The sequence below is a fragment of the Passer montanus genome, unplaced genomic scaffold (assembly GCF_014805655.1).
Source record: "Passer montanus isolate IOZ18808 unplaced genomic scaffold, ASM1480565v1 scaffold89, whole genome shotgun sequence".
NCBI lineage: Eukaryota > Metazoa > Chordata > Aves > Passeriformes > Passeridae > Passer > Passer montanus.
This window is the reverse complement of record NW_024374256.1, coordinates 1,218,318-1,234,450: the sequence shown is the minus strand read 5'-3', so window position 1 is coordinate 1,234,450 and position 16,133 is coordinate 1,218,318. Positions and strand designations below refer to the sequence as shown.

Below are 16,133 nucleotides of genomic sequence, written 5' to 3'. Positions count from 1 at the left end.
CATGGAATCCCCCGGTCACGGAATCCCCCGGTCACGGAATCTCCGCACATCCTGGTCATGGAATCCCCCAGTCACTGCATTCCCGCACCCCGGTCATTGAATCCCGCACATCCCAGTCATGGAATCCCCGCACACCCCGGTCACTGCATCCCCCGCACCCTGGTCATGGAATCCCCCGGTCACTCAATCCCCGCACATCCCGGTCACTGCATCTCCGCACACCCCGGTCACGGAATCCCCCAGTCACTGCATTCCCGCAGCCCGGTCACTGAATCCCGCACATCCCAGTCATGGAATCCCCCGGTCACTGAATCCCCGCACATCCTGGTCATGGAATCCTCGCACATCCCGGTCACTGAACCCCGCACACCCCGGTCATGGAATCCCCGCACCCCGGTCACTGCATCCCGCGCACCCCCCGCGGCCCGGTTCCTGCACCCCGCGCGGCCCGAGCGCCGGGGCGGGGCCGCCGTTCGTTGGGGGGAGGCGGGGCCGGCGCGTGCGCGGGTTGCGTAACGGGAGGGACGTTCTGGAAGGTTCGGCGGCCGCCCTCAGTCGCGGGCGGGCGGCGGCAGCGGGTGGAGGCGGCTCTCGGCTGCGGTTCTCTCGCTCTGCTATCGCGCTTCTGTCGCCGATCGCGGCTGGCGCGGCGCGCCCGGCGCTATGGGGGTGACTCACGAAGCGGGGCTCTCCCCTCAGGACCCGTGCGGCGGCAGCCCGGCGGGCTGGAGCCGGTGAGGCGGCGGGCCGGGGAGGGGAGAGGCGGGGGAGGCCGAGCGCGGTGGGCGCTGCGGAGCGGGGGCTGTGGGTCGCTCACGGATGGGTTTTTATTTGTTTTATTGCAGGAGCGCGCAGGTGCCTCAGGGGAACCAGCGCGGGGCGTGCCCGGCAGCGCCCAGCGGTGAGTGAGGGACCGGCCGTGAGGGACCGTGAGGGGCCGTGAGGGCTCGGGGCTCCGGGACCGGCCGTGAGGGGCCGTGAGGGCTCGGGGCTCCGGGACCGGCCGTGAGGGACCGTGAGGGGCCGTGAGGGCTCGGGGCTCTGGGACCGACCGTGAGGGCTCGGGGCTCCGGGGCCGGGCGTGAGGGGCCGTCAGGGATCGGGGCTCCGGGACCGGCCGTGAGGGACCGGGGCTCCGGACCGGCCCTGCGCCCCCATGGACGGGCCGGGAGGGGTTTGGCGATGGCAGGCGGCACTTGGGCATTTCTCTTATTACAGCCCCGGCAGTGTGACCTTGGCTCTGGCGTAGAGGTGAAGTAGTGAAACTTTACCTGGAGTAGTAGCGAGAGAAGCGTGTCTGACAGTTCTCCCACAACTTAGATTTCAAGCAGATTTCAGTGCGGGGGTTGGGTTTGTTGCTGAACCTCGCTTTGCGCGGAGCGCTAAGTGGAAATTCCGTGTCAGGGCAAGCTTCCCTAAACTGTAAACTGGTTACGTAACTCTGGGCTTAAGTCTTGTGATAAGATCCTTACCCCGAGTAACCTTTGTAGCCATAAAATGGCTGCCACTCCAGGGACAGCCATTTTAATTATTAATATAAGAATTACTGCATCCTGTGCGAGCCACGGCCCCTGAATCATCACCCGGCTTTTGTTAAAAACACAGAGCGCTTTTAACAGCAGCTTGTTGCTTGCCCTGCTGGGGTGTGTGGGGCTGTGTGCCACGAGTTTTGTGACGAGATAAAGGCAAGATCTTAGCTGCGTTATACTTAGAAGAGACTTTTATTTCCCTTTGTTGGAGTAAAAACCTGTGTGGAATTGTAGCAGAAAACTCTTTGTACTGAGCTGCCGGCAGATTGTTATTTTGTATCGTAGAGACAATGGGCTGTGTTTAGGATCGATGGATGACAAAATATCTTGAAAATTCTTTTGAGGAAGATCAGGATTTTCCTCCTTTTTGGAGGAAAAAAGGTACTGCAAAAGGAATTACACTTAAAACCCATGCAGACTTACATCTCTCCAGAATTCCACACAGAACCGCTCATGGTTTAAACTGAAGCCTTTCATTTTTCACACAACTTTGTGCTTCAGTGTTGTGGCTGAGTGCAGGAGAGGGAGCTGCAGAGCTGAGCTGCCTCTGGAAGGTGGCTGGGCGTTGTTGGGGTGTTTAATTCCTCGTGTTTCAGATTTGTGGCTAAGGGCAGGAGGGAATTGCAGAGCTGAGCTGCCTCTGGAAGGTGTCTGAGCATTTTTGGGGTATTTAATTGTGTTTCAGTTTTTTGGCTGAGTGCAGGGCAGGGAGCTGCAGAGCTGAGCTGTCTCTGGAAGGTGGCTGGGGTTGTTGGGGTGTTGGGTTATCCGTGGCCTCACTGCCCACGTGTCACTGTTTGCTGTTGCTGTGTGTCACCGTGTCGCTGTAAACGCTGCTCTTTGCTCTCCCCAGGAACAGAGACGGGGCACTGCCGGGCAGCAGCCACGCCCGGGGCGGCGGCGGGTGGCGCGCAGAAGGGCAGCGCGGGGCAGACGGCCGACATGGCGGAGTTCATGGATGACCTGACGCTGCGCTCTCCCGAGCGCGGGGGCTCCCCGGCGCGCTCGCGCTCCTCCAGCCGCTCCTCCAGCCGCTCCTCGCGCAGCTCCAGCTCCAGCAGCTCCTCCGGCCGCTCCTCGCGCTCCGGGAGCCGCTCCCGGTCCCGCTCCCGCTCCCGGCGGCGCCGCTCCCGCCGCCGCTCCCGCTCCTACTCGCGCAGCCGCTCGCGCTCCCGCGGCTCCCGGCGCTACCGCGGCCGCTACCGGCCCCGGCGCTACCGGCAGCGCTACCGCCGGCGGCGCTCCCGCTCCTGGTCCCGCGGCAGGGCGTGCTTCCGCCGCTCCTACTCCAGGAGCCGGAGCCGCTCCCGCGGCAGGCGCTACTACGGCTTCGGCAGAACCGTCTACCCCGAGGCCTACCGCGGCTGGAGGAGCCGCTCCCGCACGCGCTCCCGCAGCCGGTCACCGCTGCACCTCAGCGAGAAAGGTACCTGGGCTTGGCTTGAACCAGGGGATTGTCCTGCTTGCTTGGTTTGTGAAGTCCAAGTGGAAAAAAAGTCAATGTGGGGACAAATGTGTTTAATAAAAATTGGGTTTAGAATGTTAATTGGCACGGGGGACAGGCTGTGATGAGTCCCAGCTGAGGTGCAAAATCTGTGGGTTTTAGGCTTGAGTAGGTACACGTGGATTTTAATGTGACACAAAGCACTTTTTTTATTCCTTCCTTTTGTAGACAAAAGGGAACTCCTGGAAATTGCAAAAGCCAATGCTGCCAAAGCTCTGGGAACAGACAACATTGTCCTGCCAGCGAGCCTGAAGATCTCTGCTCCTGCCAAGGAGATCAAAACGGAGAAGCAGGAGCGTGAGGAAGCCACGGAGTCAGCTGAGGTAAGTATGGAGTGCTCTCCCTGCAAAGGTAAACACCTCTTAGACTTGTCTGCATGGCTGTGCTGTAGTTCACCTGTGGAGGTTGTGCTTATGAGCTCAAACTCTTGAACAAAAACTTGTCCAGAAGCCTCGAGGCTCTGCCTTAAGCTGGGAGCACAGAGGCCCTCGCTGAGGTGGTTGATCCCCTGAGTGTCCAGTAGGGACAGCTGGGGAAGGAGAGGAGACTTGTTCCTTTGACTTGTTCTCCTCATGGGATATTTCCCATTAATTCCACTAGTTTATTTCTGACCTAAAACCAGGAGTCTCCTTGCCAAACCTAGTGAATAGTCTGGGGTTATATATTTTTTTAAAGGTTAAATCTTTCTGCATTTTGTAACTGTTAAAAGCTTTTCATGTGCAACAAACTGTTTCCCAGAAATTCCATACCCAAGCACACAATGCATTTTACATACTTTATTTCTGTCTTATAGAAATCATGACTATGGTTCCAGACATGAGGAAGAAAATCTGGTGGTAATTAAGGGACTTTGTGGGCTGTAGCTGCTGTGAATTGAAGGGAGGGAGAAACTCGAGCAGCTTAAAGTGAATTTTAGCTTGTTTCTGTCGTGGTGTGTTACCCTGAGTGCCAGTAAATACAAACGTGCAGCCACTGCCTGGCTCGGGTGCTGCTCTTGGAAAGGGAAGTGACTTTGTGAGGGTTTGACACAAACGGTCCAGGCACCCCTTTCATAAACATATGCAATATATTGCAGATGTTGAGAGAGTACAGAAGAAGAGGCCTGCCTCCCTTGCAGATAAGTTAATTGCTGTTCTCCAAGGACGGGTGCAGAGCTGCTGCCCCTCGCTGGGGGTGGCCCCGGGTCCTCCCGGGGCTGGCACGGGGCTGGAGCTGCCTCTGTTCCTGGGCGTGGGCACGGCTGCCCGTGCTCCCTGGGCTCAGCCCTGCTGTGTGTGGCTGTGCAGCTCCTTTAGATGAGAAACTGAACACTCCCCAGCTGTGCTGTGCAGGACTGCCTGCCCTGGGTCGGGGATCCCCTGCTAAGCTCTGTCTGCTCCTCTTTAGCAACCTGGGAGTGCAGCTGAGGACGTGACCAAGGCTGGCATGGAGAGAGCAACCATCCAGAGGAGCATTTCCTTCAGCCCTAATGTGAGTGATGCACTCCCAGCCCTCCTGGCTTGGGCTTTTCCCAAATAACCATCTCAATAATGGTCACAGAAGGAATTTAATGTGTGATCATGATTTCCCTGCAGGAGGTGCTAGAGCACCCCGAGTACACCTCAGCAGTGTGTTTGAAATAACTGTTCACCCTCAATCTGAACAATTCAAAACTAGAACTGGCTTAAAACACAGCTTATCTCAAATTACATTTTCAGTAAAGCAGACTCAGGATTCAGGGATTTCTCCTGTGTTAAGTGCACGTGATTGATACCCAGTGTAAGCATCAGGAATTCCAGGAGCTGGAGAGAAAACATTTACATGATTTATATGATCAGCACAGATAACCCCGTGGTTTTAGCCCATTTTCTTACAGGAAATGTCTTTTTTTTCCCCAGAACACAATGGCCAAGCCTGCCCTGCAGAAGCCAGTGAGCCACGTTGTGGTTAAGGAGCCAGTGGTGTCTCCAGCCAGGGAGGATGACAGGAAGGGAAGCCCCTATGGGCAGTGGGTTCCTGTCAAGAAGGAGGAGAAGAAAACATTCCTGAACTTTTCACCCAAAAGCTCCCTGTTCCGGGCACGCTGATGGGAGTCCTGGCAGCCTGCAGCACTTCACCCTCAGCACAGAGGGACACTTCTGATGGGCTTGAAGACTTGTTAATACTGAGTATTTATTTTGAGGTCTTAATTTTTGGAATCTTAGGTTTCTCTTTCAGATAGAGAGCACACAGATCCAGAAGCCACAGATGGGAATCTTGTGTATATTTGTAAATATTTTATATTGCTTTATTGGACTAGAACTTGCAGGTGGGTAACTTTTTCTAAACCATAGTTGAGTAGCTGTTCTTTGAACACCTGGATTTACTTTGTGTAACTGTTTACTTCAAGTGAATAAAGTTTAGTTTTGCACTGGCTGTGTCGGGCGTTGGGCCTGAGTTCCTGTGGTTATTCCTGGGTTCCTTGCACTCCCAGCTCCTCCCTGGAGGGGAACACAGGAGAGCTGTTGGATCATTCTGAACGTGGATCCTGCCTCCATCCAGGCCTGGCTCCCCTCTGGCAGTGGGGATTGTGCAGGATTGCAGCTGCTGCCACAGGAAGGGTGGCAGTTCCCAGTGCCACTGTCCCTTCTGCTGTCACTCCAGCTGCTCCAGCGTTGTGTTCATTTGGTTTAGGATCAGCCTCCCTGTGGGGCAGGAAGGGAAAGTGCAGGAGGGTTCCAGGAGAAAGGAATTCAGGAACACAATGGTTGGGAGTAACTGGTTAAACCTGGGTTTTGTGTAAATAAATTACTAATAAACTGAATTGGACTACTGGTGTCAGAAAGGTTCTGGAACAAATCCTGGAATGGGTGGGAGGAGCCCGTGTCCATCCTGGCCCTGTGGGTGAGGCTGGAGAGCTGCACTGCCAGGGGCAATCCCACCCTGGAATTCCTGAGGGACAGGGGGGAATCCCACCCTGGAATTGCTGAGGGACGGGGGGGAATCCCACCCTGGAATTGCTGAGGGACAGGGGGAGCTGCCTTTCCATGGGAATGTCACTGCTCCTCATCCTGCTGCCAAACAAACCCGAGGAACACACACCACCTCCCAAATTAGACCAAAGAGTTTATTCAGAGCACAGAAGGCAGAACCTGGCTCCTCCTGCAGCCAAAGCTATTTACAGCTGAATTCTGCAAATGGTTCAGCAGGCTAAACACCGAGCCGAGAGAGCAACTGCTACAATCTACTTTTGATACAATTTAAAACAGAAAACGGCAACAGAGGAGCCAGGAGTGAGCAGGGGCAGGAACGCTCACAGGGCCCAGGCTCAGTTTGAGCTGAGCTGTGCCAGGCTCTGTGTGAGCTGTGCCAGGCGGGCTCACAGGGCCCAGGCTCAGTTTGAGCTGAGCTGTGCCAGGCAGGCTCACACGGCCGTGCCCCTCTCCAGGTTCTGTTTGATCTCAGCCGTGTATTTCCCGTAGAACCTCTCTGCCTTCTGGTTGAACTTGGCGTTCCTCTCGTTGATGTAGTCGATGTCGGCGTCGTCGTTGTAGGGCCGCCTGCGGCTGTACTTCTCCCTCTTCTCGATCCTGGGGGGCAGCAGGGGCTGAGCCTGGGCCTGCACCCCCCCAGCCCAGCCCTGCCCTCCCCTCTGTCCCCGTACTCACTGCTTCTCCAGGTCTGCCACCATCCTGTCCACGCCCTCCTTGGAGGGCACGTGGGTGCCGTGCAGGAGGCTGTCCGAGGTGGGGTACAGGGCCTCCCCGCTGTGGGCACACACGGGCAGCACTCACAGCCCTGCCAGGGCTGCGGGGTCTGAGAATCCCAGGAGGGACCTCAAAGCCCCTCCAGTGCCACCCCTGCGCCTTCCATCATCCCAAATTGCTCCAAGCCCTGTCCAGGCTGGCCTTGGACACTGCCAGGGATCCAGGGGCAGCCACAGCTCTCTGGGAAATCTCTGCCAGGCACTCAACACCCTCACAGGGAGGAATTTCTTCCCAGTGTCCAAACTAAATCTCCCCTCTTCCACTCTGAAGCCCTCACCCCCTGTCCTGTCCCTCTGTGCCCTCGTGGTTTCCCCGTTTTTGCCCGAGTTCCACTGCCACACCTCATCCAGCTCCAGATGACAAATGTCAATATTAAACAGAGGGACCAGCAGGTGCCTCAGGAAGATCCAGAACCCTCAGAAACACCAAATCTGTCTGAATGCAAACTGGGCAAAGTCTCAGTCCTTAAACCAAGCTTAAAAACCCCAAACCCTGCTCCAGGAGGAAGCGCCCGATGACAGAAACGTGACCTCACTGGGCGAACATTTCAGCAATGAACTCGTTAATCACCACACGTGAGGCATTAATAACCCCAGCACGCCCCAGGGCAGAGCAGCCAGGATGGCAGAGGTGCCCGGGCTGGCAGCAGCACTCACCACTGCTCCTTGAGGCGCTCGTACTGCTCCAGGTCGGGCTTGATCTGCCGCGTCAGCCGCTGGTACTGGCGCAGCTGCGCCGCCGCGTAGTCTGGGGGGAGAGGGGGGTCAGTGCAGGGCGGCACCGCGGGGCTTGCAGCTCATCCTGGGGGTTACAGCTCATTCTGGGGCTTACAGCTCATCCTGGGGGTTACAGCTCATCCTGGGGGTTTACAGCTCATCCCGTGGGGCTTACAGCTCATCCCGTGGGCTTACAGCTCATTCGGGGGGGTTACAGCTCATCCTGGGGTTCAGCTCATCCTGGGGGTTACAGCTCATTCTGGGGGCTTACAGCTCATCCCGTGGGTTTTATACCTTATTTCATGTATTTTATACCTTATTTTATGGATTTTATAGCTTATTTCGTGTATTTGATACCTTATTTTGTGGAATTAATAGCTTATTTTGTGGATTTTATAGCTTCTTTTATGTATTTTATGGCATTATTTTTACATATTTTATAAGCTCATCCCGTGGGTTTTATACCTTATTTCATGTATTTTATAGCTTATTTAGTGTATTTTATAGCTTATTTTATGGATTTTATAGCTTATTTTCTGGATTTTATAGCTTATTTTGTGGATTTTATACTTTATTTCATGGATTTTACACCTTATTTTATGTATTTTACAGCTTATTTCATGTATTTTATAGCTTAATTTATGTATTTTATGGCATTATTTTACAGATTTTATACCTTATTTCATGTATTTTATACCTTATTTTATGGATTTTATAGCTTATTTCGTGTATTTGATACCTTATTTTGTGGAATTAATAGCTTATTTTGTGGATTTTATAGCTTCTTTTATGTATTTTACGGCATTATTTTAACATATTTTATAGCATTATTTTATATATTTCATAGCATTATTTTTATATTTTTATCTTTTAATACTTTTTATATTTATCACATTTTGTGTATTTTACAGCATTGCTTTAAGCTGAGCTGTGCTTTTTGCAGGCACTGCCCCTTTTACCCCCGATTAAATTGATACATTTTGCACCCCTGAGCGGCGTGTGCCCTGTGACAGAGCTGGCACGGCCAGGCTGGCCCAGCCCGGGGCTCACCTGAGAATCCCAGGTCGGGGTTCTTCCTCTTCCTCTTCCTCTCCCAGCGCTCGGCGTCCTCGGCGCTCACCTGCAGCAGCTTCACGCGCTCGTAGTCCTCGCCCCTGGCAGCGCACTCCTGGGGGGACAGAGGGCAGCCTGGCCTGGGTGAACCTGGCCTGGGTAATCCTGGTTTGGGTAATCCTGGCCTGGCTAATCCCAACCTGGGTAATCCTGGTTTGGGTAATCCCAACCGGGGTAAACCCAGCCCTGCACAGCCCAGCCCGGCCTGGCTAATCCCAGCCTGGCTAATCCCAGCCCAGCTAATCCCAGCCCTGCACAGCTTCACGCGCTCGCAGTCCTCGCCCCTGGCAGCACACTCCTGGGGATACAGAGAGGGCAGCCTGGCCTGGGTGAACCTGGCCTGGGTAATCCCAACCTGGGTAATCCCAGCCTAGGTAATCTCAGTTCTGCACAGCCCAGCCCAGCCTGGCTAATCCCAGCCTGGCTAATCCCAGCCCTGCAGCAGCTTCACGCACTCATAGTCCTCACCCCTGGCAGCACACTCCTGGGGACAGAGAGGGCAGCCTGGCCTGGGTAAACCTGGTTTGGGTAATCCCAACCTGGGTAAACCCAGCCCTGCACAGCTTCACGCGCTCGCAGTCCTCGCCCCTGGCAGCACACTCCTGGGGATACAGAGAGGGCAGCCTGGCCTGGGTTAACTGGGCCTGGCTAATCCTGGCCTGGCTAAACTGGGCCTGGCTGAACCCAGCCCTGCACAGCCCAGCCTGGCTAATCCCAGCCTGGCTAATCCCAGCCTGGCTAATCCCAGCCTGGCTAATCCCAGCCTGGCTAATCCCAGCCTGGCTAATCCCAGCCCTGCACAGCTTCACGCGCTCGTAGTCCTCGCCCCTGGCAGCACACTCCTGGGGATACAGAGAGGGCAGCCTGGCCTGGGTAATCCTGGCCTGGGTAAACCTGGCCTGGGTAATCCTGGCCTGGGTGAACCTGGCCTGGGTGAACCTGGCCTGGGTAAACCCAGCTCTGCACAGCCCAGCCCGGCCTGGCTAATCCCAGCTCTGCACAGCTTCACGCGCTCGCACTCCTGGGGATACAGAGAGGCCAGGCTGGCCTGGCTAAACCCGGCCTGGGTAATCCTGGCTTGGCTAATCCGAGCCCAGGCCAGCCTGGCTGATCCCAGCCTGGCTAAGCCCAGCCCAGGGTGACAGGGGTTGATCAGCGCAGGGGTCAGGGCTGGCCCCTGGGCAAGGCTGGCACCGTGTCCCTGCCCCCGTAGCCCAGCCCAGGGTGACAGGGGTTGATCAGCGCAGGGGTCAGGGCTGGCCCTGGGCAAGGCTGACACCGTGCCCCTGCCCCCCCGGGCTCCGGGGCACTTCTTTACCTTCTTCTTCTCCTGCACCTGCAGCTCCCACTCCAGCCGAGCCTTTTTAGCCTCCCAGTTCGGGGGCAACTTCAGCCTCTTGTCCTCCTCCACCACCTCCTGGCTGTTCAGCTTGCAGGCCTCGTACTGCAACCAGACAGGCAAAACTCGAGAGAGAAAACCCCAAAACCCGGGGCACAAACCCAAACCCAACACCCCCAGAGCAAGCAGGGCTCTGCAGATCGCCCAGCCCGACCCCCAGCGCCAGCCGGGCAGTGTTTGGGCTCGGTTCTGGTGCCGCCCCCCGTACCCGCTTCATGTGGAGCTCGCGGAACCGGCGCAGCCGCTCCTCCCGTCTCTGCTCCGCCGCCGCCGCCGCGGCCGGGCCGGGCTCGGCCTCCTCCTCCTCCTCTTCCTCCTCGCTCTGCAACGACCCGCACTCAGCCAGGAGCTCCAGGAGGAGCCGGGAGCCCCGTCCCGCCCGATCCCGACCCCGCCTCACCCCAACATCGGCCTCGGGCACGCCGAGGCTGCTGAGGGCCGACACCGCCGCCGCCATCGCGCCCCGCCGGCACTTCCGCCTTCCGGAGCTTCCGGTGCTGATGGTACTTCCGGCTTCCGGCGCGTCCTGCCTGGCGCCCCCCAGCGGGCGGGAGGTGCTGTCGCCGCCGCCGGATCCCGGAATTCTCCCAAAATCCGCAAAATCCCTCAGGACTCCCAAAACAGGGCAACGTTACAGAAAAAAAAATAATTAAAAAAAAAGTTTTGTTGCAACTTCTGGGCGAAGACAGCCCAGTTTTCCGTGTCCGAGCTCTCCCCCCTCACACGGAGATTGATGATGAATTCATCCTGCATTGCTATGACCCATGTCTGTGAAGCCTTGGCGTGTGCACAGGGCAGGCAGGAGGGCTGGGGATGTTCTGTTTCCTTTGAGGGAAGGCTCCCAGAGCCTTCGGGTGAGGGCTGAGCGGGCTGGCAGCGGAGCCGCGGCCGCCCAGCAGAGGGAAGCGCAGCCCCGGCCATGAGCCGTGCCCTCAGCGCGGCTGCCCTCCGATCCGGGATTAACAGCACCCCGGAACCCTCTGCCCCCTCAGCTTCACTGATCCGGGATTGAAAACACCACAGAACCCCTCTGCCCCCTCAGCTTCACTGATCCGGGATTAACAGCACCCCGGAACCCTCTGCCCCCTCAGCTTCACCGATCCGGGATTAACAGCACCCCGGAACCCTCTGCCCCCTCAGCTTCACTGATCCGGGATTAACAGCACCCCGGAACCCCTCTGCCCCCTCAGCTTCACTGATCCGGGATTAAAAACACCACAGAACCCCTCTGCCCCCTCAGCTCCGCTCCCTTGGGTTAAAACCACCACAGAACTCCTGTGTCCCCTCAGCTCCGCTTCCATCCTCTGCTAAGGGATTAAAAACACCCCGGAACCCCTCTGCCCCCTCAGCTCCGCTCCCCTCCTCTGATCCGGGATTAAAACCACCCCGGAACTCCTCTGCACCCTCAGCTCTGCTGCCGAGGGATTAAATACACCACAGAACTCCTCTGTCCCCTCAGCTCTGCTCCCCTGGGATTAAAAACACCCCAGAACCCCTCTGTCCCCTCAGATCTGCTACCAAAGGATTAAAAACACCCCAGAACAGGGGATTGGGGAGAGGGGGAGCGGGTTTAGAAGGCCCAGCTGGGGGAAAGGAGAGAGTGTCCCACTGGGGTTTGGGGTTTTTTGGGGGGTTTGGGGTCTCCCCTCACCTGAGCCCTCTCCACATCCCCAGGCTGTGATGGGGTTTGTTGGATTTCCATGGAGAAAATTCCTTGGATTTCCAAAGGGCCACCATGCCAGGGATGGGGACAGGACAGGGACAGGGACAGGGATGGAACAGGGTGGAATAAAGGGATGGAACAGGTTGGAATAAAGGGATGGAACAGGGAGGAATTCAGGGCCAAGCTGCAAGATGGAACAGGGTGGAATAAAGGGATGGAACAGGGTGGAATAAAGGGATGGAACAGGGAGAAATTCAGGGCCAAGCTGCAAAGGCAGAGTTGGTGCTGTCAAGCAGGAACTGGGGCAGTGCTGCCCAAATCCATGTTTGGGACATCCCCAATGTCCCCCTGTCCTGTCCTGGGACAGCCCCACCTTTGAGGTCTCCCCCAAACAATTAACCCCAACATGGAAATGGATCAAAACTTACAAAAGAGTGAAAACTCTCACTCAGGTCCATCTTGGGTGTACCCTGGCCAGGCTTTGCGCTGCCCCAGGCGTGTCCTGTGCAGGATTTTAAATAAATACATTTAAATATTTTTAATAAATCCCTACTTTACTCCTTTAACTCCGCCCAGCCCGTTCCAGGTGCTCTCTCCAGCCATCACTGCTGTGGGTGCCCAGCCTGGCCTGGCCCAGCAGGGAATTATCCCAAATCCCCAAATCCCAGAGCTCCTGCAGGGCTGCTCTGGCTGGCACTGACAGTGGATGTATTTTTAGATTTTAGAGTGTTTGTGTTTCTCAGAGCTGCCTCCATTGTCTCCTCCAGCTCTGCCTCCCCTGCAGGGCCGAAATGAAATGAAAAATTCCAGTTCCATGTAGAACAGGGGCTGGAGCTCGGAGGAACTGACTCATCTCGGGTGGATTTGGGCCTCTCGAAGGGGAACGTCCTGGCCAGGGCTGGGGAGCAGCATCCCTTATCCCCCTGAGCTTATCAGGGACCTCAGCGTGCAGCTCCTGGGCTGGGGGAAAGGAGAGGCCTGGGAGGTTCCTGGAAAAACAATGGGAAAGTAATGGTGGCAGCGTGACAGAGGCACAGAGCCTGAGACCCCATGGATGTGACCCCCAGCCCTGGGGACAGGGATATGGAGTGTGCAGTGCTGTGACTTGGGTGTGCAATTCCAGGGTTTGGGTGTGCAATTCCAGGGTTTGGGTGTGCAATTCCAGGGTTTGGATGTGCAATGCCAGGGTTTGGGTGTGCAATGCCAGGGTTTCAATGTGCAATTCCAGGGTTTGGGTGTGCAATTCCAGGGTTTGGGTGCGCCACTCCAAGGTTTGGGTGTGCAATTCCAGGGTTTGGGTGTGCAATGCCAGGGTTTGGGTGTGCAATGCCAGGGTTTGGATGTGCAATTCCAGGGTTTGGGTGTGCAATTCCAGGGTTTGGGTGTGCAATTCCAGGGTTTGGGTGTGCAGTTCCAGGGTTTCAATGTGCAATTCCAGGGTTTGGGTGTGCAACTCCAAGGTTTGGGTGTGCAATTCCAGGGTTTGGGTGTGCAACGCCAGGGTTTGAATGTGCAGTTCCATATTTTGGATGTGCAATGCCACAAGCCAGACCTGCAGTGCCACAACTTGGACCTGCACCACAGTGGGTCACACTTGTGTCCCCACACCCTGTGATGGTCACTCCCCTGTCCCCACACCCTGTGATGGTCACTCCCCTGTCCCCACACTCTGTGATGGTCACTGCCCTGTCCCCATACCCTGAGATGGTCACTGCCCTGTCCCCACACCCTGTGATGGTCACTGCCCTGCCCCGCAGGTCCCTCCTGTCCCGGTGCCCTGGCAGGGGCAGCTCTGCCACCCCTCCCGCTGTCCCCTCCCGCTGTCCCCCCCGTGTCCCCCGGTGCCACCAGCTCGTGCCACGTGTCCCTCGCGTGTGAGCGCTGATCTCAGCCCCGCAGCTGCGGGAGCCGCTCGCGTTTCCTGCCCGAGCGAGCTCCGGGTGCTCCGCAGCTGCTGCCCCGGCCCGGGCGTGCTCCGAGCGCCGCGGCTGCGGAAGGAAGGAGCCCTGGCGAGCAGGGGATGCAGGAGGGGCTGCAGGGAGAGCTGCGGGGCTGCAGGGGTGCAGGGAGAGGTGCAGGGATGCCGGGAGAGGTGCAGGGATGCAGGGAGAGCTGCAGGGATGCAGGGATGAAGGCAGGGGTGCAGGGATGAAGGCAGGGATGCAGGGAGAGGTGCAGGGATGCTGGGAGAGGTGCAGGGATGCCGGGAGAGCTGCAGGGATGCAGGGATGAAGGCAGGGATGCAGGCAGGGTTGCTCACCCCACTCGCAGCCCTTTTTGGCAGTGACAGCAGGGCACCAATGTCCCCAGCCAGGTGGGGACCCTGACACACCTCGGATGTTTTGGGGGGACCGCTCTCTTTTAGTTTAAAACTCTCTCAGTTTAAAACTCCCCCCCTTTGGAAGCCCCATTTCCCCCAGGTGGGGATCTCAGAGCTGGGGCAAATCTCCTTTGTGCTGGCAGGAAAAGGGGCAGTGCCAGGGGTTCCCCAGACGTGGAGGAGCCCTGGGCTGGCTCCAGTGGCACACTGGGATCAGCCTCCCCGGGAAGCCCTTGGCAAGCACCAGCACTGATCTGGGGAGAGAAGAGGAAAACTGGGCCTGGAACTTGCACAGGACCCAATCAAACTTGTAAAGATAACATTAACCCAGCAAAATGGGGGTCTGAGCGGTGGGGAAATTAATTAGGGACAGATCTTATTGTGTGTGGTCATTAACCAGGGGGAAATTGGGAGGGAGGGGAAACGTGGAGAGGGTTTGGGTTTTAGGTGGAGGAGAAGCTGGGTCTGTGTCAGGCCAGTTCCTCTCCATCAGGCTCCTGTTTGCGTCCTCTTGGGTTGCAATTACAATCTTTCAGATCAGACACAAAATCATTGGGCTGGAGAGCCAAAAGTACCTGGCTAATGGGATTAACAGAAATTAACCTGGTTACGTGGGGACTCCATCGAAAATGAGAAAGTGCTGATGGCCAAAATCAATTCCTCCCCAGCCAAATGACTGCAGGCCTGGCTTAGGGTTTCAGTTTAATGCTCAGCCCTCCAACAATGAGCAGGGTGCTCATTGAATTAGGTCCTGATCGTGGAGTTCGAGTGATGGCAGTGGTTTGTCTTTAATGCCAGCAGAGAGCCAGGGGGGAAAATGGGAAATCCTCCCTGCTCTTCCCTGGAATCCCAGGGAGGGTGGGAGGGTCCTGCTGGGTGTCCTGGGATGGGCAAAGTGGGAAATCCTGCCTGCTTTTCCCTGGAATCCCAGGGAGGGTCCTGCTGGGTGTCCCTGGTGCTCTCATGAGGAGCTGCCTTGCCCAAGCCCTCCCTGCCCGTGCTCCAGGCCGGGATCAGAGCTGGAACTGGGGCAGTGGGCTGAGGAAATGGGGTGGGATGGTTTGGGATCCACAGAGGGGTGGAGAAATGGGGTGGGATGGGATGGGATGGGATGGGATGGGATGCACAGTGGACTGGGGAAATGGGATGGTTTGGGATCCACGGTGGGATGGTTTGGGATCCACAGCGAGGTGGGATGGTTTGGGATCTACAGTGGGGTGGGATGGGATGGTTTGGGATCCACGGTGGGATGTTTGGGATCCACAGCGGGCTGGGGGAATGGGATGGGATGGTTTGGGATCCACAGTGGGGTAGGATGGTTTGGGATCCCCAGAGGGCTGGGGACAGGAGGGTGGCACAGTTTGGGATCCACAGCCCCCCGGGCTGATAATTCCCAGCCCTCCCAGGCAGGGCTGCTCCTCTCGGAGCCTCTCCGAGCCTTCGTCTCCCGGCAGCTCCCGCCCGGTCTCATCTTTTCCCCTAAAAGCCGGAACCCGGCAGGGTTTCCTGGCTGAGAGCAGCCCGGTCGTTACCGTGCATGGCAAATGAAGCAGATTTTGTGTTTTATCGCACGAACCCGGCGCTGCGCCGCCTCCCCGTGCCCGTGTCCCCTCGGGGAGGTGCCAGCCCTGGTGTCCCTCACCCCGCTGGGATGGGGGTGCCTTGGAGCGCCCCAAACCTGCCGGGGTGGAGAGCTGGACGTGTGACAATTCACTTACTGTCCCCAAGGCGGGGAGGTGGACCCGGGGTCCTGCCGGCGCTGCTGGCAGGGAGGAGGAGGCTGGAGGGAGCTGGGAGAGGGGAAGGGACAATGCGGGGATGCTGCAAGGAGTCCCAGCGCCTCGGCAGAGCCGGGAGGGTGCCCTGGGCGCTCAGGATCCGCTCCTGTCCCTGCTGTGGGACACCCGGCGGGAGCACCCCCAGGATGGAGCCATCCCCGGGGGGCAGCAGCCCCTGCGGGGGCTCAGCGAGGGAGGATAACGTCACGTTTCCCCCGGATCAATGAAGATTTTGGTTCGGGAGTTATTAGGCCGGTGTCATAAACTATCTGAAAACCACAAAAGTAAAATAATAAATCTCCCTGTTTGCCTCCTGCGCGGGGTTTTTAAGTACCCGAGTCCCTCCAGGCAGCGGTTCGATATCGCGGCGGACACAAATCACCGAG

At 57.1% G+C, this 16,133-nt stretch overlaps 2 protein-coding genes across 4 annotated transcripts; one reads left to right on the top strand and one right to left on the bottom strand.

Annotated features, from left to right (window-relative positions):
- The first annotated feature begins 509 nt into the window (after nt 1-509).
- RSRP1 (arginine and serine rich protein 1) lies at nt 510-5,427 on the top strand. Of its 2 annotated transcripts, none has more exons than XR_005630359.1 (6): nt 510-734; nt 846-901; nt 2,383-2,955; nt 3,202-3,356; nt 4,109-4,503; nt 4,911-5,427. XR_005630359.1 is itself a non-coding variant. In XM_039733463.1 (6 exons), exons 1-6 carry the CDS (start codon nt 664-666, stop codon nt 5,097-5,099), a joined length of 1,128 nt encoding a protein of 375 aa, XP_039589397.1. In that variant the 5' UTR covers nt 513-663; the 3' UTR covers nt 5,100-5,427. The 2 variants fall into 2 exon arrangements, 1 of the variants encoding a protein (XP_039589397.1); XM_039733463.1 differs by having other exon boundaries at nt 513-734; nt 4,420-4,503.
- A 670-nt stretch (nt 5,428-6,097) lies between these two features.
- On the bottom strand, nt 6,098-10,522 carry SYF2 (SYF2 pre-mRNA splicing factor). Of its 2 annotated transcripts, XM_039733464.1 has the most exons (7): nt 10,387-10,521; nt 10,195-10,308; nt 9,906-10,031; nt 8,525-8,642; nt 7,415-7,505; nt 6,660-6,758; nt 6,098-6,581 (listed from the first exon to the last, which is right to left on the bottom strand). In XM_039733464.1, exons 1-7 carry the CDS (start codon nt 10,441-10,443, stop codon nt 6,416-6,418), a joined length of 771 nt encoding a protein of 256 aa, XP_039589398.1. In that variant the 5' UTR covers nt 10,444-10,521; the 3' UTR covers nt 6,098-6,415. The 2 variants fall into 2 exon arrangements, with proteins under 2 accessions (XP_039589398.1, XP_039589399.1); XM_039733465.1 differs by lacking the exon at nt 6,660-6,758 and having other exon boundaries at nt 10,387-10,522.
- Between the last annotated feature and the right edge of the window lie 5,611 nt (nt 10,523-16,133).